Source organism: Lycium barbarum, chromosome 1 (assembly GCF_019175385.1).
Source record: "Lycium barbarum isolate Lr01 chromosome 1, ASM1917538v2, whole genome shotgun sequence".
Classification (NCBI taxonomy): domain Eukaryota; kingdom Viridiplantae; phylum Streptophyta; class Magnoliopsida; order Solanales; family Solanaceae; genus Lycium; species Lycium barbarum.
In genome coordinates, this window is record NC_083337.1 from 145424294 (window position 1) to 145452058 (window position 27765).

General features: G+C 37.8%; 3 protein-coding genes across 3 annotated transcripts; all 3 read right to left on the minus strand.

The window, feature by feature from the left end:
* Positions 1–1892: 1892 nt before the first annotated feature.
* On the minus strand, positions 1893–7986 carry LOC132641846 (TMV resistance protein N-like). The gene is made up of 5 exons (XM_060358941.1): positions 7319–7986; positions 5617–6635; positions 4040–4333; positions 3763–3885; positions 1893–3546 (listed from the first exon to the last, which is right to left on the minus strand). The coding sequence occupies exons 1-5, from the start codon at positions 7470–7472 to the stop codon at positions 2071–2073; spliced, it is 3066 nt and encodes a 1021-aa protein (XP_060214924.1). The 5' UTR covers positions 7473–7986; the 3' UTR covers positions 1893–2070.
* Positions 7987–10745: 2759 nt separating this feature from the next.
* Positions 10746–13007, minus strand: LOC132615654 (disease resistance protein RPV1-like). Its single transcript, XM_060330272.1, has 3 exons — positions 12891–13007; positions 12614–12736; positions 10746–12397 (listed from the first exon to the last, which is right to left on the minus strand). The coding sequence occupies exons 1-3, from the start codon at positions 13005–13007 to the stop codon at positions 11765–11767; spliced, it is 873 nt and encodes a 290-aa protein (XP_060186255.1). The 3' UTR covers positions 10746–11764.
* A 9699-nt stretch (positions 13008–22706) lies between these two features.
* LOC132615665 (disease resistance protein Roq1-like) lies at positions 22707–26422 on the minus strand (the record flags this gene model as incomplete). The annotated part of the gene is made up of 3 exons (XM_060330280.1): positions 25896–26422; positions 24194–25212; positions 22707–22910 (listed from the first exon to the last, which is right to left on the minus strand). Coding segments are annotated over exons 1-3 (1377 nt in total), but the record flags the coding sequence as incomplete, so codon positions are not given.
* Positions 26423–27765: the final 1343 nt, after the last annotated feature.

Consider the following 27765-nt stretch of genomic DNA (forward strand, 5'->3'; position numbering starts at 1 on the left):
GACCCTTTTCCGTACTTTTAATCACATCCCCCATGCAAGTATATAGTAGTGCTAAAGTGATATGATGGGGTAACCTCTTTTTAATTTCCCAAGTAACTTCTCCAAACTATCCAATTACAAATGGATCGGGTCAGTCCACATGGGCGACCCACGTTTCAAACCCAAATATCCAACAATAGTTAATATATATCCTATTCGTATACAAGAAACAAATTGACCCGAAATCAAAGAAAATCATCATTTGACGTTATAATTTATCGCATGTTTTTTCTTTATTTTTAGATGAAAATCATGACTTGATCCTAAAACAAGTGGAAGAATTAAGAAGAGTGTCTAGCTTCAAGAGCAGAAGGGGTTGTTTCTGAAGATTTAGCATGCATGTTTTGAGCTTTTAACTCTTCCTTTTTCCGAATAACGTCGTCATCTACATGCATATCTTCCTCTACTGATACCACAAAGCTCTCCGGTCGATCATTGGGGCCTGTAGCAATGTTTTCCTTAACTCTCATATTCTCATCGGTGTGCTTCACTTCTGTTTCTTCAACCAATACTCTCTTGCTCTTCTTCTTTTTTAAGTAGCAGCATACTGCAAGCAAAGCCATGCATAACAATATGAAGCCGAATGCTGGGAACACAATGATTATGGAATTGAAAGCCATTAATGAAATGTCTGGGTATTGATAGATGATGAGAATTTCAATAGAGTCCTTGAAAGTGTTGGGATGAGGAGGATGCAGATTTTGGCTAGTTATTTATAGGTATGTGGATTAATAAGTCTTTATCTCGATTCTAACTTTTCCTTGGGTGTATTGTGTGTATAATATATTGCTTCCAAGGTACCAAAGACTTGACTCTCATGTCAAGGGTTGGAGACTTAATGTTGATATTTTGATTGCAGTGGAAAACACTACTCCTTAGCTACATATACCAAAAATAAATCTCCAAAATGATTGTACTTTGCAAAACAATTATCTAGACTAGGTTTATTTTATGGCACCCCATTGTATATGATGGTGATATTGACTCACTTCCGGGGCCACAAGTATATTAAAATTAATGGCGAACTCCTCCATTTTTGAAATATTCATTGTTATTGTGGATGTTGTATCACTCCTATAAAAAAATGTTTTCCAAAAATTTAAACTAATCAAACATGAGAACATTGAAAAACATTTTGAAAAATAATTTCCTCCATACTTGTGTATCCTCTCTATAAGATAAGGATGTTGTGTCTCTCTTTTAACTCCATAGCAAAATCCATCCATACTTACCATTGTTAACTCAGAGATTGGGATTGACTTTTGAATTATCAGTGTAGATACGCATGAATCTGGTATGAACTCAGAACCAAACACACCCATATTTTCACTCTCGGCCAGTTAAAAATAAAGGTGTGCTTCCCGAAAATTTTGCGTTGAGTTTAAGTATTTAAGCATAACTGTTGGCAAGGGCCGGAGCCACACAGGGGCGAGGGGGTTGCGAACCCCTTCGGCGGAAAAAAACACTTTATACATGATTAAAATTATTTTTAATGTATATATAGTAGACGTTAAACCCTGTTTAATATCTTCATATGTTTACTTTTTTATATTTTGAACTTCCTTAGTGAAAATCCTGGCTCCGCCACTGACTGTTGGGAGGGATGATTTTGATGTGTAATGGATTTTCTTACTTAAATATTAATTCCATGTCCGATGGAAAAACAAAAAGCTACGTTATTCCATGTATTTTCGAAAGAACACTGAATATTCAGAATCAACATATAAAAAGAAATACGATTAGGGTTAACTTTTCAAACATCCTCAAACAGGGATTAAGAGACACTTATCCATAGCAAAAGGAAGAAATTAAATTGAATAATTACCATATCCCTCAGTTAAGTCTAGTCTGTCTTCATGGATTTTTATAATTCACATTATCCTTCTTCAAAAAGTTGTTTTCCTATCGTATCTTTCTGTCCCTCATTGTACAATAATCCCAATGATATTTTACATTGATAATAACAGCCTCCGATAGTTTTCCTTAGTAGTTCCCGTCATGATCCAACACAGAGCTACTTACTGACAGGCTTCATAATGCAGCAAAGTTTGATTGAATTCCAATCAACCTCTGTAGACTGCGGCGATTACGATAAAATTGGCTATTACCCTTGTAGATCAACTGAACTCCCCATTGTCTCACAATGCGCCCCGGGATAGATGCCTCAAATAGGCGATACTGGTTAAGGTTCTTAACGTCTGCTGCGCCAGATGCCTGCAGCGAAGAATACAATGGTATGCAGGTAAAGCAAACACACCAGCCATAAGTTCTGGATACCGTGCCCACTTTACATTCTTTCTCTAGCACTGTATTATTGTGTATCAATTTGGCTTTGATGAATGTATAGTCATACTTCCCTGACAGCCCCGAATCAGGATCAAAGAAACCTGCTCCCATGAGGGTCACACAGCATATAGCAAAGCCCTCAAACTCATCATTGTACCAATCCTTGGGCAGTTCAAACGAGATCGTTTGCTTAGTACTTTGATGTTTAAACCACGTGGGAATTGCAGCTCCAGGAAAGACAATAGAGCAACTTACACGGTGATCAGAGTTAAGGGAAGGGATGAGCACATCATCCATATTGTTTGAGAGAAACAAACAGAAGATCTCATCCAAAACTGAGCTTCCACTGCTCTTTTCTTTATAAGATGGTTGATCAAATCTATAACTGGTGAAGGAGACCAAATTCAATCTCAGATACATCTGTAGCTCTTTAGTACTTTGTTTGGCCAGAAAATCATCTGCATATAATTCCTCTATACTTGAAGGAAGTTTGGGAAGTCCTTTCAGTTTCTGACAGCATGTTATGTTGAGATATTGAAGTCGACAAAGCCGACTGATGCCGTCAGGTAAAGAAGTAAACTTATTTCTACTCAGGTTTAATTCCAATAAATAGGGCAAGAGTATAAGAGCATTAACTTCATCACCAGATAAACAACAACCACTGAGATCTAAGCTTCTCAATGTGTGCAAATCACCAAATGAAGATGGGAGTATCAAACTCCCAGAGAATTGGCACTTATTTCCTCTTCTTAGTGACAGGACTTCAAGTTTGCTGAAGTTTCGAATAGAATCTGGTAGTTGAAGAATGGCTGTGTTGCCAGCATAGAGCTCCTCCAGCTGTTGTAGATCAACTAGGCTCTCTGGAAAGATTTCAAGTTTTGAGCAGCCTTTAAGATTCAAAATTCTTAGCTTTCTCATCTCAGAAACATTGGTTGGGAGTGTTACAAGGTTCTTACATGAATGCAAATCAAGCAAGCTGACACCATTTAGCCGTCCTATTGATGAGGGCAGCTCCCCTATTGCGGTACGGCCTAAAAGGAGCTCTGATAGCAAGTCCATTTTCCCCCTTATTTCTTGAAATGTTTCTAGTTTCTCACAACCAGAGAGGTTAAAGCTTTCAAGAGATTCCATCTGAATACTACTTGATAACAACTCAACATTTTTGCAGTTTTCCATGTCCAGAAAAATAAGCTTTTTAAGATTCCCTATGGATGGATCAACCTTTACCAAGCCCATGTCCAGAAAAACTCCGCCTGTGTGAGCTCGCTCACATTGCCGGTCCCAAGCCCGGATAAAGGAGGAGGGTTGCTGAGGGTCAATCGGAAACAGCCTCCCTACCCAGGTAGGGGTAAGGCTGCGTACATCTTACCCTCCCCAGACCCCACTATTGTGGGATTACACTGGGTAGTGACCAAGATTTCCTATGGATGGATGAACCTTTACCAAGCTAACACAACCTTTCAGGACAACTCTCCGCAGATGTGGGATATCTGAAAAATTGGGCGTGCTGAGTAAACTCTCAGAAAAACTTAAATTGAGGATTGTCAACTTGTCAAATTCCTGCTTATGAAAAGCAAAAGAATAGAAACGTCAGTATTAATTTTTTTCTTATTTCATTAAAAGATAACTCTGTTTTCAAGACCTAGAACTCTGTTATTGAGATACTCTGTTTTCAAGACCTAGAACTCTGTTATTGAGATAGATCAACAAATACCTTTGGCTCCTTACAAAGTTGAACAAGAGAACTAAAAGTCATTTTGAGCGCAACAAGGTTCTCTGGTTCAAAATTTGCTGGAAGAGATTCAAAAGTGTAGTATCTCCAATCAAGCCATATCAAGCTACTGGGCAGATGCTTAATAGGTTCAGCAATAGGATCATGCCGTCGGACTTCCTCCCCTTTGACCATGAGTAACCTAAGACAAGGCATGTTTCTGAAAGCTTTGCTAAACTTGCATATATGTCGGTCTAAGCCAGTTGGTACAGCTATACCTCTAACTGACTCTGCCCTCTGAAAGAAAAGATTAAAATAAAGTAACTCGACTAAACCAGAAAAGTTTCCCTGCGTAAGAGTAAAAAATCTGTCTACTCTCGCCCAGCGAATCTCTGGTGGCAAGTAATGTCGAAGAAAGGCATCTACAAACTCCTGCCGCACGGGTCAGGGTGCATTAGCCCCTCTGGAGGACATCCAAGCATTATACCACTACACAGCCACATCCCGTAATCTGTAGGAAGCTAACTCTACTGACTCGGTGTCTAAAGCATACATCACTCACAAAGTTCTCAGCATTTCATCTATAAAATTCTGTGGGTCCTCAGACCCTATTCTCCTTTAACATACAAATCTTACTCTATATCTTTATTTTTATTTTTATTTCTTTGGCTGTACTTAATAGAGCATAATGGGGCTAGGAAAATAATAAAATTAACGGTATAATATTTATATCTGCCTTCCAATTAGAAGTTCAATAAAAAAAAATCATGAATTGATTAAATCTGCATTACATTCTCATGCAAGAAGTTCCTACCATACAGTGAAGCATTTAAGAATTGATTTTATGACGTCTTCAATTAAACCTACAAAGAAAGCAAAGCTAAAATTGTAACCTACCAAACAATAGTTTCCATCATTATTATCTAAAATAGAGTACTTTCTAATTCTTGAAATTCAGATATCAAGTTCCAACATGTATTTCCTCATAAACTCTTCTGTAAGAAGGAGTAAACTTCGCTAGAAACTCTTTTACAAGAAAAATGTTCTTCTCAAATAGTACCCTATGCCATCAGTCAAATTATTTTTAGGAGAAGAGAACTTACAAAAACATTAAAACATTTGATTAGAAAGTAAACTTAGAATAAAATAATTTTTTTGAGAGGACAAAAATCAGTGATCTGTACTTCAGCTAAAATGAAGAAACCGAGCTAACATATAAGAAGCAATATAAGAAATAATAGGAGCACAAGATTCTGCAGGTAATCATAATTAAAACTAGAACTCTCGTAAATGTATACTGAGTAAACTACTCCAATTTACATATTCCAAAGGTGCTGAGTAAGTCTATGAAAACTGAATATGTGATTAACCTGTTCATGTAGATGACTATGTGAGACATGTATGCTGCAAAGCAGTCCGAAAGTGCATATGCAAAGTTACAAGGGTATATTTGCGCCTAAACACTGGAAAGAACTAAGAAAATATGTTATAACAGGATGTCTACTTTTTGTGAAATCCAAACAACGCAAACAGAAAATGGAAAAATCTCCATATTCTCTACCATTAGAGGATATATGTACCTGATTTATAGAAAAAACAGTTTTTATATCTTTTTCATGCCATAGTCTAGTGTGATTCCATGGCATGTCCTGTTCACCATCACGTGCCACTTGTTGACCCATTTGTTCTATCAAATCATGCATCTCAATCCTTCCTTCTGAAATATATAAAAGTGATCTTTTAGCAAGGACAGCTATTCCTATCTCTGGATTCAAACCAAAACTTTTTAGTATTTCTATCACATAATCTTCCCTTTTTCCTCTAAAGAAACAAGCAACATCAAGAAATATATTCTTGTCTTTGGGGGTCAATCCATCTAGACTCAGGCGGAGCTGCTCAATAACATCTTTGTTCCCAGTGTCTTTGAGTCTATCTAAAGTACTTCTCCACTCAGTTACACCTCGTTTGTAGAGAAAACTTCCCAGGACCTTAAGAGCTAAGGGTAAGCCTTTAGCATAATCTACTACGGACTTGGAGAGATTGAGAAACTCTATATCCGGCGATCGTTTCTGAAAGGCATGCAAACTAAAAAGTTCAAGAGCCTCCTGCTTAGACAATTCAGAGACAGGATATAATTGGCTGTTTTCACAAAGTAAATCACTGTCTCTAGTTGTTATAATGATTCTACTACCATCAGCATACCAGTCAGGCATTCCAACTAAATTCTCCAATTGGTGCTCATCATCCACGTCATCAAAAACAATTAAGACATTCCCGAGACAAAGATTATCTTTAATCCTGCTCGCTCCTTCAAAAACACCTTGTATTTCAACTGATTTACCATTTGAGATTCTTGAAAGGAGTGTTCTCTGCAAGTGCTTCAGCCCATTCATCTTTGATTCATCTCGAACTTTTTCAAGAAAACAAGACCTCTGAAACTGATGAGAAATCTTGTCATAAAGTTTTCTAGCAATAGTTGTCTTCCCCACGCCACCCATGCCCCAGATTCCGAGAAAACGAACACCGCCTGATCCAACTCCCAACAGCGACTCCACTCCACCAATTCGAGCTTCGATTCCCACTAAATGCTTTTCGGTAGCTGAAATTGTGCAGTGCATATTTGGAAAATTATTGTTTATAATCTGGCCAATACATTTTGCTTCATTCCGCCAAGTAAAAGCACAATAAGGGGTAGTCAAACATAATAAACTCTAAAGAAGCCAAAAGTGGTGCCTATATTACGCCCAATGCTTCTTTATAACTATTTAACATGTCAAAGGAAACAAGACCTTCAAATTCACAAGCGATCTCATAAAAAAGTTATCTAGCAAAAATGGTGCTCCCTGTGTCATCTTTTCTCTTACCTTAGATTCCAACCCACCCCAACCTGTTTGGGGGTTCACCTAAAGTGTGTTAAAGTGTGTTGTAGTCCAGCAACTTTAATAATACATCCAGCTGAATTCTACCCACATGAGGTAATTTAATCTTTTATATTTTAAATTAGATAAAAGATCTTGAAGTATTGTCATTAAAATCAGAGTTTTAATTATCAAGGAAAAAAGTCAAGAGTATATGGAATTGATTTTTTATGTTTTTACTAATCAGAAATTAAAGAAATTAACTGATCCATTAATCTTTCATCATATTCTTGAAAAGTTAGTTTATTTTATTTAAAAAGGTAAAATCCAGAAATTGACAGTTCAAACAGCATAATTGAAAAAAAATGAACAGGTCTCGTGAAAATTGAATCAGACTCAAGGATTCTATGGAGCTACTACTCACCCATTGGCAGTTTTGCGAACATCCCATCCTGATATAATGGCTGCGTCACGTAGAGCGTCCTTCCACCTCTGCAACTTCTCCAAATCAGTACCCTTGAGATCTGCCTCGTGCTTGGCCAGTGCTTTAGCAAAGCTATTTCTCTACATGCGTACATCTGATGGCTCAACCTTATAGAAGACTGGGATGGCTTCCTGACCCTTCTTGTTTATGCACTCCATGATCTTCGCGAGCTCCTCCAAGCACCATTTGGATGAAGCATAGTTCTCAGAGAAGATGATAATGGCAGTTCTTGACTCCTCAATGGCTTCCGAGAGCTCTGCTGAAATGAATTTTCCTCTTTGAAGTTTCTCATCGTCCTTGAATGTCTTGTTTCTTCTGTCTTCTAAACATTTGTAAAGATGAGCGACAAAGTTATTGCGGGTATCTTCCCCTCTAAAACTCAAGAAAGCATCATATTTCCATTTTCTGAAGGATTCATATTTGGAAGCCATGAGTTGTGTTGGAGTTCTGGTGATCCGCCAAAAAAAAAAAAAAAAGAGGTGAATTCTTTGGGATTAACAGTCCAGGAGGGAAAAGAACGAGATGTACAAGAAATGGAAAATCTCCAGGAACATTTAAAGAAAGTAGTGTATAAAAATTTGGTATCATTTTCCCCCACTTCTTCTCTGTCTATTTTACATTCACTTTTCTTATTAGTTGCCCCCTCTTTTTTTTTTTTTTTTTTTTTTTTTGAAAAAAAAAAGTTTATATTTAGTCCCTAACTCAAAATATCAAATTCAATGGATCCTTAAATATTGATGTGTCTCAATTGTATACTCAATACTATTGGACTAAACCACTGTCAATGGATAACATACATATCTGCTCACCTGAGAAAAAGGGTAGCTCGGACACTAATACCATTACAAGAGAGTTGAGCTGGTGACACTATTTTAAAATTTTGCGTAATGGTAAAAGAAGAGATTGAAAGGGAGATTGAAGTGGAGAGAACGGATATGGTAGTTCATTTAATAGAGCGATTATATGGCTATCAGACTGGTTTGATGGTAGAGACAGGGAAGATTATCCTATTTAGGTAATGCTACATGTATTTCCCATGATAGATATTTATCTCATAAGATCTAATGAATATTGAATGTCACAGAAATTGGGCTGCATGTTGAGATTGCTGAAAGGCTTATCAAAGAAAGGTATGTACACCATCCTCGTGTTTTAAATAAATATGGAAATCATGAAAAAAATTGCATCTTTTATCCTGTCTTCAAGTCTGAATTTAAAAGTACACAGGAAGAAAGTGTACAACTGTCATTATTCCAAAAGAGCCCTTCACAATGACGACTCTCTTTTGAAACCATGCAAGCATCAAGTCAAATCACTTCCCAATACTCATACATGTTCTAAAATACCTTGAAACAAGCAACCTATTCATATCCAATCACCCGTTTTTTTCCCTACCATTGAAAACCGCTTCTTGTTTTACCTTCCATCCTCAAAAGTCTCGCATCATCATATTATCTCTACTGTAAAATCCACACCCTCATTCTATTCTCCAATGGAACAACAAGCAACAACCTCCGCTACTCCTCAAAAGCCCCAAACCACTTCTTCAACCACTTTCAACCCTATCACCACCACCATTTATAATTTCGAACCCAATTATGCCTTAATTATCAACAAAGAAATACCCGCAAGTACAGTTTCAACCTCTAACCCACAAATCCAAAATCCTAGGAGAACCAAAGCAAAAGCATGTCACATAGATGGACCAATTCGCTCTGATAACTCCCAATTCGACCCATCTCTAGTATCCTTCTCTGACCATTCCAATGTTCTTGAAACGCTAGTGATCTACTTGAAGTACAGGGAGAAGAGACTCGAAGCCTGACTTGCAAAATGTCAGAGTTAAAAGGAATATACGATACAGGTCCTCTCGAACAGATATATTAAATTATTGTTACAAAAGTTGCAGTAATAGAGGAGACAGGGGTAGCTCATGTAGTAAGATCTATTGAGGAATTAGTGGTTGAAAAAGACAAAGTAGAGGAAAATATTGGTGGAGCACACAGTGAGGGGGAAAACCCGCAACTGAAGTACATTCACCTGCTGGGGTACATGATGCAGAAGCCAGAGTAAGTTTCACTGGTGTTGGTGACAAGACAGAGGTGGTAGATGAACCGGTGGAAACTGCAAAATCTGTAGAAGAAGTAGTGGCTGGGTTACTGGAAAGTTTTGGTGAGAGTGATGCAAAGGCAACTGAATCGGATCAAAATCTTGAACCCTCCGTTGATGCTCAGGGAGATTCACCAACAACTGACACCCATGTGCCCATAGAACAAGTTGTTGAACTTGGTCTAACATTATAAAAGGATATTCCAATAGAACAGGCTACTCAACCTATCAGGGCAGCTCAACATAATTGGACGCCTAAGGCGAGGCCTTAATTAGAGGCCTAAAACCTAAACAAACTTCATACATACTTTATTTGAAATTTATTTTTGCTAAATTTTTTTAGCTGCTAAATTATTACTTAATAATTGTTATAATCGATTTCTTTGATTTTTTTTCAATTGTTAATTTTAGGCAAGATATTATGAAATCCAACGTTAAAAAACATCCTTCCACTAAGGAAATCATTAAAGGAATTGTTAACATAATTCTATAAGCATTAAGTTGACAAATTTTAGATAAAAATAATAGGATTAGAACGATAGAATCTAATTCAAGAAGTTGATAACTTGATATACCCACTTTGATCATATGCTTGCTACAATACTTGACAACCTCAAAAAAAAAAAAAACAAATTGCAATACACTTTGCTCAATACTTTTCGACTATTGGCTCTTATTTATGACAAAGCATTACTCTAACTTATCTTACTCTAATTTATCAGAGATTTGAAGAAAGAGAGTACAAAAAGAGTTAAAGAGAATAAAATAATACTATGAGTGAAAGAGAGTATGCAAAGAGTTAAATAGAATAAAATAATGTGAGTGCTTGCGGAAAGAATGTAAGAAGGCAAAACAACGTTTTTTTAATTTCTTCTATTCAAAAAATTTTAAAGAGAACAAAATAATATAAATTTCTAAAAATATTGTACTTTTTTTAATCATAAATAATTAATCTTCTTTAAGGAGAAATTAACACATAATTTATTTGGGGTAAAATTTGGGGCCCCCCAAAATTGGAGGCCTGAGGCAAATGCCTTATTTGCCTACCCATAGAGCCGGGCCTACAACCTATCCAGGAAAGATAGGTGCTGATAAAGGTAATAATGACGATGATGATGTGCTCATTACTGAGTTTGTGATGAAAAAGGTGTCTAGGCTTAGAATGGCATCTGGTGGTCCAGTTCTAAAGCCCGATAATGAAATAATTGAGAAATTAAATTGAATAATTACCATATCCCTCAGTTAAGTCTAGTCTGTCTTCATGGATTTTTATAATTCACATTATCCTTCTTCAAAAAGTTGTTTTCCTATCGTATCTTTCTGTCCCTCATTGTACAATAATCCCAATGATATTTTACATTGATAATAACAGCCTCCGATAGTTTTCCTTAGTAGTTCCCGTCATGATCCAACACAGAGCTACTTACTGACAGGCTTCATAATGCAGCAAAGTTTGATTGAATTCCAATCAACCTCTGTAGACTGCGGCGATTACGATAAAATTGGCTATTACCCTTGTAGATCAACTGAACTCCCCATTGTCTCACAATGCGCCCCGGGATAGATGCCTCAAATAGGCGATACTGGTTAAGGTTCTTAACGTCTGCTGCGCCAGATGCCTGCAGCGAAGAATACAATGGTATGCAGGTAAAGCAAACACACCAGCCATAAGTTCTGGATACCGTGCCCACTTTACATTCTTTCTCTAGCACTGTATTATTGTGTATCAATTTGGCTTTGATGAATGTATAGTCATACTTCCCTGACAGCCCCGAATCAGGATCAAAGAAACCTGCTCCCATGAGGGTCACACAGCATATAGCAAAGCCCTCAAACTCATCATTGTACCAATCCTTGGGCAGTTCAAACGAGATCGTTTGCTTAGTACTTTGATGTTTAAACCACGTGGGAATTGCAGCTCCAGGAAAGACAATAGAGCAACTTACACGGTGATCAGAGTTAAGGGAAGGGATGAGCACATCATCCATATTGTTTGAGAGAAACAAACAGAAGATCTCATCCAAAACTGAGCTTCCACTGCTCTTTTCTTTATAAGATGGTTGATCAAATCTATAACTGGTGAAGGAGACCAAATTCAATCTCAGATACATCTGTAGCTCTTTAGTACTTTGTTTGGCCAGAAAATCATCTGCATATAATTCCTCTATACTTGAAGGAAGTTTGGGAAGTCCTTTCAGTTTCTGACAGCATGTTATGTTGAGATATTGAAGTCGACAAAGCCGACTGATGCCGTCAGGTAAAGAAGTAAACTTATTTCTACAGGTTTAATTCCAATAAATAGGGCAAGAGTATAAGAGCATTAACTTCATCACCAGATAAACAACAACCACTGAGATCTAAGCTTCTCAACGTGTGCAAATCACCAAATGAAGATGGGAGTATCAAACTCCCAGAGAATTGGCACTTATTTCCTCTTCTTAGTGACAGGACTTCAAGTTTGCTGAAGTTTCGAATAGAATCTGGTAGTTGAAGAATGGCTGTGTTGCCAGCATAGAGCTCCTCCAGCTGTTGTAGATCAACTAGGCTCTCTGGAAAGATTTCAAGTTTTGAGCAGCCTTTAAGATTCAAAATTCTTAGCTTTCTCATCTCAGAAACATTGGTTGGGAGTGTTACAAGGTTCTTACATGAATGCAAATCAAGCAAGCTGACACCATTTAGCCGTCCTATTGATGAGGGCAGCTCCCCTATTGCGGTACGGCCTAAAAGGAGCTCTGATAGCAAGTCCATTTTCCCCCTTATTTCTTGAAATGTTTCTAGTTTCTCACAACCAGAGAGGTTAAAGCTTTCAAGAGATTCCATCTGAATACTACTTGATAACAACTCAACATTTTTGCAGTTTTCCATGTCCAGAAAAATAAGCTTTTTAAGATTCCCTATGGATGGATCAACCTTTACCAAGCCCATGTCCAGAAAAACTCCGCCTGTGTGAGCTCGCTCACATTGCCGGTCCCAAGCCCGGATAAAGGAGGAGGGTTGCTGAGGGTCAATCGGAAACAGCCTCCCTACCCAGGTAGGGGTAAGGCTGCGTACATCTTACCCTCCCCAGACCCCACTATTGTGGGATTACACTGGGTAGTGACCAAGATTTCCTATGGATGGATGAACCTTTACCAAGCTAACACAACCTTTCAGGACAACTCTCCGCAGATGTGGGATATCTGAAAAATTGGGCGTGCTGAGTAAACTCTCAGAAAAACTTAAATTGAGGATTGTCAACTTGTCAAATTCCTGCTTATGAAAAGCAAAAGAATAGAAACGTCAGTATTAATTTTTTTCTTATTTCATTAAAAGATAACTCTGTTTTCAAGACCTAGAACTCTGTTATTGAGATACTCTGTTTTCAAGACCTAGAACTCTGTTATTGAGATAGATCAACAAATACCTTTGGCTCCTTACAAAGTTGAACAAGAGAACTAAAAGTCATTTTGAGCGCAACAAGGTTCTCTGGTTCAAAATTTGCTGGAAGAGATTCAAAAGTGTAGTGTAACACCTCGTGCATTCGGGTTAAGATTTGTCTTATAAGATGGGGGGTATAATGAACCCAATTTTAGTAGTGTATAAATGGTGTTTGAAACCCAATCAAGACATGAGAAGAGTCTTTGGGCAAAACAAAGTTGAAAACCACTCTAAGGGGCATGTTCGCAAGTGAGTTTATAGATGGTCTTACTTACAACGACCATAACCCCATTATTATTTTGGAATTTGGGAAACATTCCTTGATGAAAGTTGTAGCCCTTTGAAATAGCTTTCCAACGGTATATTATGGGCCTCAAACGGACATCTGTGCAAAGAGTTATGCCCATTATACGACAGACTGTCCGAGCAGAAGAATTTTGACGGACCATTTGACGGTCCGTAAAACATTTTGACGGTCCGTAAAATATTTATACGGTCCGTCAAATGGTCACAGAGAATGATATTTTGAGGGTCAGTTTTACGGTTCAATTTTACGGTCCGTAAAACAATTATACGGTCCGTAAAATTGACTCAAGCTAGCGTAAAATGGTCACAGAAAACCATATTTTGCTGGGCAATTTTACGGTTCAATTATACGGTCCGTAAAACAATTATACGGTCCGTAAAATTGACTCAGACCACCGTAAAATGAGCACAGAATGTCCAAATCACTGAAATGGTTTTACGGTGAGTTATACGGTCCGTAAAACCATTATACGGAACGTAAAAATGGGCGTAGAATTGCCCGATGGGTCAGATTTTAAGATGTTAATAAGAGACCCAAACCCATTTTTTTTCATTCCCATTTCTCCTACACGACTCAAGGGTTCTCTAGAGCCATCCAAACACTTCATATGCAAGAATGCAAGTGAAACAAAAGATCCACTTCATCAATCCACCAAAACTAAGTGTGAGAAACACATCAAATCCATTCAAGTCAAGAAATTCTATAGAAGGTGGAACTAGGGTTTTGTTCAAGTGAAGTATTTCAACTCAAGGCTTATTCCTACAATAACCAAGGTAAGTTTTATGATATTTCATGATGATTAAAGTGTTGATAAGTTCTTGGGAGAATAGTAAATGGGTTTGATAAAGAGAATTATATGAACTATGCTAGGGTTTTTGGATTGTTGATGTGGGATTGTTGGATTCATATGTGTGATGAAGAATGATGTTAATTACACCTAATTGAGATTGTAGATTTGGCTAGAAGTAAAAGAATGGGGATTTGGTGAAGAAAACACCATTAATGAGGGTCATAGAGCTTCATGCCCACTAAGTGTTTGATAAAATGCTTAGATGAACAAAACATGGATATTGTTGCTAATATAGAATCCCTATGACTTGTATTGCTATAGATTGAAGTTGAAGGGATTGAAGAACATTGTGATACGCTCAAAAGCGGGAAGTTAAGGTATGTAGAACTTCCATCCACATGTGGGAATCTCTACGTTCTTCCCCATGATCCGTTTCGTAAAAATCTATGAAGTTCAAATCCTAGGGCATTAAATCCAACATATTGGTAGCCCGTAATTATGTATGTATGTACACGAATTTCGTATCTATGTTCGTTATTGTATTCCTAATCTTCCATTATTGATATTAGGAATCCCAGCTTAATCCATGAATCATGAATTCCTCCTCATGTGTTCTCATTACGTTCATATGAAACTTTATGATTTTATCTAGCAAGTTACAAGCATGTTTTCAAATCAATTATATATATGATTTCGAAATATTCTTATTACTCATGAATCAAGAACATGTTTGCAAGATTATGACAAGTTATCTTATGAAACTATTTTACAAGATTATTTCATGAAACCATGTTTACAAGTTATTTCGTGAAATCATGATTACAAGACAAGTACCAGTTAATTCACGAAACCATGTTACAAGTTATTTCGTGGAATCATGATTACAAGTTAATTCACGAAAATCATGGGCTTCTTAGCCAATTATATTATGTTCATGTTTTTGGGAGTTGCACGAATTACCGAGAAGGCTCAGATAGCCTGAAACTATGTAGCCACCATAGGACAAGGATCGCTCCGCCCAGTTAGGACGATACCTTAATTTCACACTGAATGGTTCCATCAGGTACGTTATTACCTTATACCCTGGCAAGGTATAGGGGCTCTGCTGGTCCGGCGAGGTACCAGACTCCACGTATCCACGTGGTGATATCATGTTGTCGGTTTATGAAATGCTCTCCCCACTTATCATGTTTTACTCATGTTATATATATATATATGTACTCATGCTCATGCTCATGCTCATGTTTATGTCCAAGTTTTCAGTTTCAGTTCTTATCATGTTATTCCATGTCCCATGTTGTTTCTTCCGGTTGCTTTACATACCAGTACATTCAATGTGCTGACGTCCCATTTTTATTGCCCGGGGGCCTGCATTTCACGATGCAGGTATTGATATACAGGACGACACATCTGCTCAGTAGGACAACATTCGTATCAGCTTATTGGTGAGCCCCATCTCATTCGGGGTTTAGTTAACTTTTGTTTTATGATTAATTATGCATCTAAAGGTATGCTGGGGGCCTTGTCCCAGTAAGTATGTTTTTCAGTCAGACTCATGATAGAGGTTTCATAGACTAGACAAGTCAGTTATATCATGTCAGACATTTGGAGTCGTATAGCCATTTTGGCTCACTCATGTTTAAACAAGTATTTTATTAAGTATTATGACTTAACATGTTTTATAAAGGCTCATCATGAATTCACGTTATATTCCGCATATGTTATGTATCATGATGATTCAGCAAGCCATGTGGTTCGCTCGGTCACATGCAGTCAGGCACCGAGTGCCGTGTTACGTCCAGGCCATGGTTCGGGGCGTGACAAAACTTGGTATCAGAGCCTAGGTTCAAGAGTCTTAGGGAGTCTATGAAACCGTGTCCAGTGGGGTCACTTTTATATGTGTGTGCGCGCCACACATATAAACAGTTGACCACCAAGACATTCAGGATTGTCTCATTTCTATCTGCTCTAGATCGTGCCATGAAGCTTAGAGCAATAAGAAACTTCTCTTCCTCTCGAATTACGTACGTTTCGAATGCGCAGGAGATGAACAGAAAATTCAAGGTCCAAGTAAGGATGTTTACCCATAGGGGGTACAATTGTGCAGTACTTACTGGTAACGAATGAGACTTCAAATGCTATTGAAAATGGAATACAATGTAAGTTGCCCGAGAAGGGTGTAGTGGAATGAATGGTATGTTGAATGATAATGATGTTCTTAAGAAAGGAGAATGGAATACAACAGGGAGAGGATATCAGAGAAATTAGAGAAGGAGCTAAGTCAACAGGAAAAAGGTAAATCATGGAGGATGTCAAGGGAGTGGTGGTAGACGGTTTTCTACCGGAAGTCATCAGGACCCACTCCATCTGCAGTTAAAGATTGAAAGGGAAAATAAACAGGAAAGTGTAACAGGTACAGTTTGAGTTGGACATATGAGGTAAGTTCATCATTTCTATACTGTTGTCGAAATTGGGAGCCCTGTGTGGCTACGATATGATATGATATATGTATATATGTTGGCCTTGTGAGGCATTGTTGGTATTTTCTGCGTGCAGGTTTTGGGATAGTAAGAAATACAGAGGAAACTCTGCCAAATTTTTCCTAGAAATAGAAGGAGAATAAGATATAAGTTCGTAATATATCTGGAAAAGTTATATCAACAGTAATGATAAGATTTGACTAAGTTACGAGTACGGCTGACCTTGAGAAATATAATTTGATTTCCTATTCAGATGAACACCTTGAGTGGGTGATAGTTCGGATACATCCGAATGTGTGTTATAAACCAAGGGCTTAAGTTAAGTTCAGAGAAGAGTGATTAGTGGAAGAAGAAACCAGCTAAGCCGAAAGAGTCGTCAGTGTTGTAGATTACAAAGGAATTACAGAAGATAAGGAAAGTTAATTTGATCCCATCAAAAGGGAATAATTTGTAAGTATAAGATGTTAGCCTTAGTCTAAGGGGGAGATGCATAAATCGCCAGTAAGTCCAGTGAGATAATTGGAGACCCGAAGGGTTAGTATGAGATATGAAGAACCTCAATTCAGTTAAGTTGGCATAATGAGATAGTCTCCATAAGGAGTATGCCTCATCTTAGAGGAAACCCGAAGTGAGTAGAATGATCATCGAACGAAACGTGTAAAGTTCAATTACTATAGATTACGCGATCACAGAAAAGCTATGAGATCATGCCCAGTTATGTGTCATAAGGGTAGTGCCATTGCACAAGACTCTAATCTCTAAGGTGCTTGTAAAAGACTTAGCGTACAACTGTACTATGAGTATTTTAGGAAGTATCTCAAAAAAAAAAAAAAAAAAATCAAGTATGGGAAGTACAACTCATGATTTAGGCAGACAAGAGAACTAAGGTGAAAGAATTTCACTACTTCTCCAATGCTAGGAATTCGACTTTCAGACTCCGAAGTGGGTGGAGTTATTGCCCAGAACATGGCATTCCTGCTCGGTCATTGAAGTTAGAGAGAAGTAGTTTGGTGATTCCTACTTGCTGCAGATGAAAGAGGGGATTCACGAATAGAAAGCCTTAGCTTTTGAACAGGAGGGAGATAATGGTACCTTGAGATATCGAAGCAGATTATGCGTTCCAGATGTTGATGGGCTCAGAGAGCGAATCATGTTAGAAGCTCACAACTCTAGGTATTCCATTTACCCAGGTTCCACTAAGGTGTATCATGATATCAAGGAGATTTACTGGTGGAACGATATGAAGAAGGATGTGGCAGATTTTGTAGCTAAGTGCCCGAATTGTCAGCAGGTGAAAGCCGAACACCAGAGGCCTGGTGGCTTGGCTCAGAATGTTGGGATTCCTGTCTGGAAATGAGAAATGATCAATATGGGCTTTGTATCAGGTCTACCTCGTTCAACTAGGAGGCATGAGTTAATTTGGGTAATTGTGGACAGACTTACGAAGTCAGCGCACTTCTTGCCAGCTAAGACCACAGATTGAACAAGAAGATTATGCCAAGTCATATGTTAATGAAATTTCCGGATTGTATGGGACCTTAGTGTCCATTATTTTAGATTTTGGTGCTCAGTTCACAGCGAACTTCTAAAAATCATTTCAGAAAGGATTTGGGTACGGAGGTGAACCTTAGCACAACTTTTCATCCTCAGACAAATGGTCAGACAGATACGCTATTCAGATCTCATGTTATGATATTCATGTTAGTTCAATACTCAGATATTTATGTCAGCTTAGTACTCAGGTATCAGTCCAGTACTCACGTATTCATGCCAGCCCAGTATTCAGTTAGCTCAGTATTCAGTCAGCCAGTCTTCAGTCAGTTCAATAGACATTCAATTTAGTATCTCAGCAGTTTAGTAGTCATCTATTCATTCAGTTTAGTAACCATGTGTCCTTGATTTCAATGGTAATTGGGATGACCACCTGCCTCTTATTGAGTTTACTTACAAAAATAACTACCATGCTAGTATTGGGATAACACTGTTGGAAACCCTTTTAAGCAAAAGGTGTAGATCACCAATTGGTTGATTCGAAGCAGAGTTGTTAAGATCAGATTTGGGTTACCAGGTTATAGAGAAAGTTAAGTTAATACAGGAGCGTTTGAAAACGGCTCAGAGTCACCAGAAGTCTTACACAGATGTGAGGCGAAGGGACTTAAAATTTTCAATAGATGATTGGGTGTTCCTTAAAGTCTCACCCATGAAGGGTGTCATGAGATTTGGCAAGAAAGGAAAACTCAGCCTCAGATATATATTGGACCTTACAAAATTCTACGAAAGATCGGACTAGTAGCTTATGAACTTGAGTTGCCACAAGATTTGGCCGCTGTACACCCAGTGTTTCATGTATCCATGTTGAGGAAGTGTGTAGGAGACCCATCGTTGGTTGTTCCTGCTAATACTCTAATAGATAAGGATGGCCTCACCTATGAGGAGATCCCCGTAGCCATTCTTGATCGTCAAGTTCGCAAGTTGAGAACTAAGGAAGTAGCCTCAGTGAAAGTCCTGTGGAGGAGTTAGAAAGTTAAGGAAGCTACATGGGAAGCCGAGGAGGATATGAAATCCATGTACCATACTTGTTTCAGCCCGCAGAAGAGATTTATGATGAAGCCCAAGATTTTGAGGTATGTAAGCTTTCTTTTCATGTTTTTGGTCGTGTGTGGCCAATTTGTAGTGCTATTATGATGTAGCCCTGTGAGGCAATGATATTATGGGCTGTTGTGACAGGTTGGTAGTGCCATATTACAGGGGAAACTCTGGCGAAATTTTTGTAGAATCCCGAATATTAACATTTGAGGACGAATGTTCCAACAGAGAGAGAGAGAATGTTATACCTAGGAAATTTCTCCGTTAGCATAAAGCGAATAGACCCACGAAGGGTATGACGTATACGACATGTTGACGAGTAAGAAGTAATATTTAATGATTCCAAATGAGATTTCAAAGACATTTGAGGTAGGAGACGAAAGTTGTTAAGGAAAGCAAGGTATATGTTGCGTGTCGGGCAAGAATTACGAGTATCGACATAATGATGGCTTAATGACATTTTGGAGAAGAGTTATAATTTCCCTTATGTATTCATGCCTCACGTTTCACGCTCAAGTTCATGTATTCGCTACTCATGTCCATGTTTAGGCACTGACGCTTTCATGAAACTATGTCATGTCAGTTTCCATGCCCCATGTCATGCTATGTCTCATGTTCCACGCTCATGTCAGCTATCCAGTGCCCATGTTCATGTCTCAGTATTCACGATTCCATGTAATTATGTCATGTTAGTTCAGTCTCCATGTTGCATGTCATGTTTCCTTCACGTTCAAATAGTCAAGCCATGTCCAGCCATATTCTTAACCAAGACCCATCATTCGAGGACGAATGATCCCAAGGGGGAGATATTGTAACACCTCGTGCATTCGGGTTAAGATTTGTCTTATAAGATGGGGGGTATAATGAACCCAATTTTAGTAGTGTATAAATGGTGTTTGAAACCCAATCAAGACATGAGAAGAGTCTTTGGGCAAAACAAAGTTGAAAACCACTCTAAGGGGCATGTTCGCAAGTGAGTTTATAGATGGTCTTACTTACAACGACCATAACCCCATTATTATTTTGGAATTTGGGAAACATTCCTTGATGAAAGTTGTAGCCCTTTGAAATAGCTTTCCAACGGTATATTATGGGCCTCAAACGGACATCTGTGCAAAGAGTTATGCCCATTATACGACAGACTGTCCGAGCAGAAGAATTTTGACGGACCATTTGACGGTCCGTAAAACATTTTGACGGTCCGTAAAATATTTATACGGTCCGTCAAATGGTCACAGAGAATGATATTTTGAGGGTCAGTTTTACGGTTCAATTTTACGGTCCGTAAAACAATTATACGGTCCGTAAAATTGACTCAAGCTAGCGTAAAATGGTCACAGAAAACCATATTTTGCTGGGCAATTTTACGGTTCAATTATACGGTCCGTAAAACAATTATACGGTCCGTAAAATTGACTCAGACCACCGTAAAATGAGCACAGAATGTCCAAATCACTGAAATGGTTTTACGGTGAGTTATACGGTCCGTAAAACCATTATACGGAACGTAAAAATGGGCGTAGAATTGCCCGATGGGTCAGATTTTAAGATGTTAATAAGAGACCCAAACCCATTTTTTTTCATTCCCATTTCTCCTACACGACTCAAGGGTTCTCTAGAGCCATCCAAACACTTCATATGCAAGAATGCAAGTGAAACAAAAGATCCACTTCATCAATCCACCAAAACTAAGTGTGAGAAACACATCAAATCCATTCAAGTCAAGAAATTCTATAGAAGGTGGAACTAGGGTTTTGTTCAAGTGAAGTATTTCAACTCAAGGCTTATTCCTACAATAACCAAGGTAAGTTTTATGATATTTCATGATGATTAAAGTGTTGATAAGTTCTTGGGAGAATAGTAAATGGGTTTGATAAAGAGAATTATATGAACTATGCTAGGGTTTTTGGATTGTTGATGTGGGATTGTTGGATTCATATGTGTGATGAAGAATGATGTTAATTACACCTAATTGAGATTGTAGATTTGGCTAGAAGTAAAAGAATGGGGATTTGGTGAAGAAAACACCATTAATGAGGGTCATAGAGCTTCATGCCCACTAAGTGTTTGATAAAATGCTTAGATGAACAAAACATGGATATTGTTGCTAATATAGAATCCCTATGACTTGTATTGCTATAGATTGAAGTTGAAGGGATTGAAGAACATTGTGATACGCTCAAAAGCGGGAAGTTAAGGTATGTAGAACTTCCATCCACATGTGGGAATCTCTACGTTCTTCCCCATGATCCGTTTCGTAAAAATCTATGAAGTTCAAATCCTAGGGCATTAAATCCAACATATTGGTAGCCCGTAATTATGTATGTATGTACACGAATTTCGTATCTATGTTCGTTATTGTATTCCTAATCTTCCATTATTGATATTAGGAATCCCAGCTTAATCCATGAATCATGAATTCCTCCTCATGTGTTCTCATTACGTTCATATGAAACTTTATGATTTTATCTAGCAAGTTACAAGCATGTTTTCAAATCAATTATATATATGATTTCGAAATATTCTTATTACTCATGAATCAAGAACATGTTTGCAAGATTATGACAAGTTATCTTATGAAACTATTTTACAAGATTATTTCATGAAACCATGTTTACAAGTTATTTCGTGAAATCATGATTACAAGACAAGTACCAGTTAATTCACGAAACCATGTTACAAGTTATTTCGTGGAATCATGATTACAAGTTAATTCACGAAAATCATGGGCTTCTTAGCCAATTATATTATGTTCATGTTTTTGGGAGTTGCACGAATTACCGAGAAGGCTCAGATAGCCTGAAACTATGTAGCCACCATAGGACAAGGATCGCTCCGCCCAGTTAGGACGATACCTTAATTTCACACTGAATGGTTCCATCAGGTACGTTATTACCTTATACCCTGGCAAGGTATAGGGGCTCTGCTGGTCCGGCGAGGTACCAGACTCCACGTATCCACGTGGTGATATCATGTTGTCGGTTTATGAAATGCTCTCCCCACTTATCATGTTTTACTCATGTTATATATATATATATGTACTCATGCTCATGCTCATGCTCATGTTTATGTCCAAGTTTTCAGTTTCAGTTCTTATCATGTTATTCCATGTCCCATGTTGTTTCTTCCGGTTGCTTTACATACCAGTACATTCAATGTGCTGACGTCCCATTTTTATTGCCCGGGGGCCTGCATTTCACGATGCAGGTATTGATATACAGGACGACACATCTGCTCAGTAGGACAACATTCGTATCAGCTTATTGGTGAGCCCCATCTCATTCGGGGTTTAGTTAACTTTTGTTTTATGATTAATTATGCATCTAAAGGTATGCTGGGGGCCTTGTCCCAGTAAGTATGTTTTTCAGTCAGACTCATGATAGAGGTTTCATAGACTAGACAAGTCAGTTATATCATGTCAGACATTTGGAGTCGTATAGCCATTTTGGCTCACTCATGTTTAAACAAGTATTTTATTAAGTATTATGACTTAACATGTTTTATAAAGGCTCATCATGAATTCACGTTATATTCCGCATATGTTATGTATCATGATGATTCAGCAAGCCATGTGGTTCGCTCGGTCACATGCAGTCAGGCACCGAGTGCCGTGTTACGTCCAGGCCATGGTTCGGGGCGTGACATGTAGTATCTCCAATCAAGCCATATCAAGCTACTGGGCAGATGCTTAATAGGTTCAGCAATAGGATCATGCCGTCGGACTTCCTCCCCTTTGACCATGAGTAACCTAAGACAAGGCATGTTTCTGAAAGCTTTGCTAAACTTGCATATATGTCGGTCTAAGCCAGTTGGTACAGCTATACCTCTAACTGACTCTGCCCTCTGAAAGAAAAGATTAAAATAAAGTAACTCGACTAAACCAGAAAAGTTTCCCTGCGTAAGAGTAAAAAATCTGTCTACTCTCGCCCAGCGAATCTCTGGTGGCAAGTAATGTCGAAGAAAGGCATCTACAAACTCCTGCCGCACGGGTCAGGGTGCATTAGCCCCTCTGGAGGACATCCAAGCATTATACCACTACACAGCCACATCCCGTAATCTGTAGGAAGCTAACTCTACTGACTCGGTGTCTAAAGCATACATCACTCACAAAGTTCTCAGCATTTCATCTATAAAATTCTATGGGTCCTCAGACCCTATTCTCCTTTAACATACAAATCTTACTCTATATCTTTATTTTTATTTTTATTTCTTTGGCTGTACTTAATAGAGCATAATGGGGCTAGGAAAATAATAAAATTAACGGTATAATATTTATATCTGCCTTCCAATTAGAAGTTCAATAAAAAAAAATCATGAATTGATTAAATCTGCATTACATTCTCATGCAAGAAGTTCCTACCATACAGTGAAGCATTTAAGAATTGATTTTATGACGTCTTCAATTAAACCTACAAAGAAAGCAAAGCTAAAATTGTAACCTACCAAACAATAGTTTCCATCATTATTATCTAAAATAGAGTACTTTCTAATTCTTGAAATTCAGATATCAAGTTCCAACATGTATTTCCTCATAAACTCTTCTGTAAGAAGGAGTAAACTTCGCTAGAAACTCTTTTACAAGAAAAATGTTCTTCTCAAATAGTACCCTATGCCATCAGTCAAATTATTTTTAGGAGAAGAGAACTTACAAAAACATTAAAACATTTGATTAGAAAGTAAACTTAGAATAAAATAATTTTTTTGAGAGGACAAAAATCAGTGATCTGTACTTCAGCTAAAATGAAGAAACCGAGCTAACATATAAGAAGCAATATAAGAAATAATAGGAGCACAAGATTCTGCAGGTAATCATAATTAAAACTAGAACTCTCGTAAATGTATACTGAGTAAACTACTCCAATTTACATATTCCAAAGGTGCTGAGTAAGTCTATGAAAACTGAATATGTGATTAACCTGTTCATGTAGATGACTATGTGAGACATGTATGCTGCAAAGCAGTCCGAAAGTGCATATGCAAAGTTACAAGGGTATATTTGCGCCTAAACACTGGAAAGAACTAAGAAAATATGTTATAACAGGATGTCTACTTTTTGTGAAATCCAAACAACGCAAACAGAAAATGGAAAAATCTCCATATTCTCTACCATTAGAGGATATATGTACCTGATTTATAGAAAAAACAGTTTTTATATCTTTTTCATGCCATAGTCTAGTGTGATTCCATGGCATGTCCTGTTCACCATCACGTGCCACTTGTTGACCCATTTGTTCTATCAAATCATGCATCTCAATCCTTCCTTCTGAAATATATAAAAGTGATCTTTTAGCAAGGACAGCTATTCCTATCTCTGGATTCAAACCAAAACTTTTTAGTATTTCTATCACATAATCTTCCCTTTTTCCTCTAAAGAAACAAGCAACATCAAGAAATATATTCTTGTCTTTGGGGGTCAATCCATCTAGACTCAGGCGGAGCTGCTCAATAACATCTTTGTTCCCAGTGTCTTTGAGTCTATCTAAAGTACTTCTCCACTCAGTTACACCTCGTTTGTAGAGAAAACTTCCCAGGACCTTAAGAGCTAAGGGTAAGCCTTTAGCATAATCTACTACGGACTTGGAGAGATTGAGAAACTCTATATCCGGCGATCGTTTCTGAAAGGCATGCAAACTAAAAAGTTCAAGAGCCTCCTGCTTAGACAATTCAGAGACAGGATATAATTGGCTGTTTTCACAAAGTAAATCACTGTCTCTAGTTGTTATAATGATTCTACTACCATCAGCATACCAGTCAGGCATTCCAACTAAATTCTCCAATTGGTGCTCATCATCCACGTCATCAAAAACAATTAAGACATTCCCGAGACAAAGATTATCTTTAATCCTGCTCGCTCCTTCAAAAACACCTTGTATTTCAACTGATTTACCATTTGAGATTCTTGAAAGGAGTGTTCTCTGCAAGTGCTTCAGCCCATTCATCTTTGATTCATCTCGAACTTTTTCAAGAAAACAAGACCTCTGAAACTGATGAGAAATCTTGTCATAAAGTTTTCTAGCAATAGTTGTCTTCCCCACGCCACCCATGCCCCAGATTCCGAGAAAACGAACACCGCCTGATCCAACTCCCAACAGCGACTCCACTCCACCAATTCGAGCTTCGATTCCCACTAAATGCTTTTCGGTAGCTGAAATTGTGCAGTGCATATTTGGAAAATTATTGTTTATAATCTGGCCAATACATTTTGCTTCATTCCGCCAAGTAAAAGCACAATAAGGGGTAGTCAAACATAATAAACTCTAAAGAAGCCAAAAGTGGTGCCTATATTACGCCCAATGCTTCTTTATAACTATTTAACATGTCAAAGGAAACAAGACCTTCAAATTCACAAGCGATCTCATAAAAAAGTTATCTAGCAAAAATGGTGCTCCCTGTGTCATCTTTTCTCTTACCTTAGATTCCAACCCACCCCAACCTGTTTGGGGGTTCACCTAAAGTGTGTTAAAGTGTGTTGTAGTCCAGCAACTTTAATAATACATCCAGCTGAATTCTACCCACATGAGGTAATTTAATCTTTTATATTTTAAATTAGATAAAAGATCTTGAAGTATTGTCATTAAAATCAGAGTTTTAATTATCAAGGAAAAAAGTCAAGAGTATATGGAATTGATTTTTTATGTTTTTACTAATCAGAAATTAAAGAAATTAACTGATCCATTAATCTTTCATCATATTCTTGAAAAGTTAGTTTATTTTATTTAAAAAGGTAAAATCCAGAAATTGACAGTTCAAACAGCATAATTGAAAAAAAATGAACAGGTCTCGTGAAAATTGAATCAGACTCAAGGATTCTATGGAGCTACTACTCACCCATTGGCAGTTTTGCGAACATCCCATCCTGATATAATGGCTGCGTCACGTAGAGCGTCCTTCCACCTCTGCAACTTCTCCAAATCAGTACCCTTGAGATCTGCCTCGTGCTTGGCCAGTGCTTTAGCAAAGCTATTTCTCTACATGCGTACATCTGATGGCTCAACCTTATAGAAGACTGGGATGGCTTCCTGACCCTTCTTGTTTATGCACTCCATGATCTTCGCGAGCTCCTCCAAGCACCATTTGGATGAAGCATAGTTCTCAGAGAAGATGATAATGGCAGTTCTTGACTCCTCAATGGCTTCCGAGAGCTCTGCTGAAATGAATTTTCCTCTTTGAAGTTTCTCATCGTCCTTGAATGTCTTGTTTCTTCTGTCTTCTAAACATTTGTAAAGATGAGCGACAAAGTTATTGCGGGTATCTTCCCCTCTAAAACTCAAGAAAGCATCATATTTCCATTTTCTGAAGGATTCATATTTGGAAGCCATGAGTTGTGTTGGAGTTCTGGTGATCCGCCAAAAAAAAAAAAAAGAGGTGAATTCTTTGGGATTAACAGTCCAGGAGGGAAAAGAACGAGATGTACAAGAAATGGAAAATCTCCAGGAACATTTAAAGAAAGTAGTGTATAAAAATTTGGTATCATTTTCCCCCACTTCTTCTCTGTCTATTTTACATTCACTTTTCTTATTAGTTGCCCCCTCTTTTTTTTTTTTTTTTTTTTTTTTTTTGAAAAAAAAAGTTTATATTTAGTCCCTAACTCAAAATATCAAATTCAATGGATCCTTAAATATTGATGTGTCTCAATTGTATACTCAATACTATTGGACTAAACCACTGTCAATGGATAACATACATATCTGCTCACCTGAGAAAAAGGGTAGCTCGGACACTAATACCATTACAAGAGAGTTGAGCTGGTGACACTATTTTAAAATTTTGCGTAATGGTAAAAGAAGAGATTGAAAGGGAGATTGAAGTGGAGAGAACGGATATGGTAGTTCATTTAATAGAGCGATTATATGGCTATCAGACTGGTTTGATGGTAGAGACAGGGAAGATTATCCTATTTAGGTAATGCTACATGTATTTCCCATGATAGATATTTATCTCATAAGATCTAATGAATATTGAATGTCACAGAAATTGGGCTGCATGTTGAGATTGCTGAAAGGCTTATCAAAGAAAGGTATGTACACCATCCTCGTGTTTTAAATAAATATGGAAATCATGAAAAAAATTGCATCTTTTATCATGTCTTCAAGTCTGAATTTAAAAGTACACAGGAAGAAAGTGTACAACTGTCATTATTCCAAAAGAGCCCTTCACAATGACGACTCTCTTTTGAAACCATGCAAGCATCAAGTCAAATCACTTCCCAATACTCATACATGTTCTAAAATACCTTGAAACAAGCAACCTATTCATATCCAATCACCCGTTTTTTTCCCTACCATTGAAAACCGCTTCTTGTTTTACCTTCCATCCTCAAAAGTCTCGCATCATCATATTATCTCTACTGTAAAATCCACACCCTCATTCTATTCTCCAATGGAACAACAAGCAACAACCTCCGCTACTCCTCAAAAGCCCCAAACCACTTCTTCAACCACTTTCAACCCTATCACCACCACCATTTATAATTTCGAACCCAATTATGCCTTAATTATCAACAAAGAAATACCCGCAAGTACAGTTTCAACCTCTAACCCACAAATCCAAAATCCTAGGAGAACCAAAGCAAAAGCATGTCACATAGATGGACCAATTCGCTCTGATAACTCCCAATTCGACCCATCTCTAGTATCCTTCTCTGACCATTCCAATGTTCTTGAAACGCTAGTGATCTACTTGAAGTACAGGGAGAAGA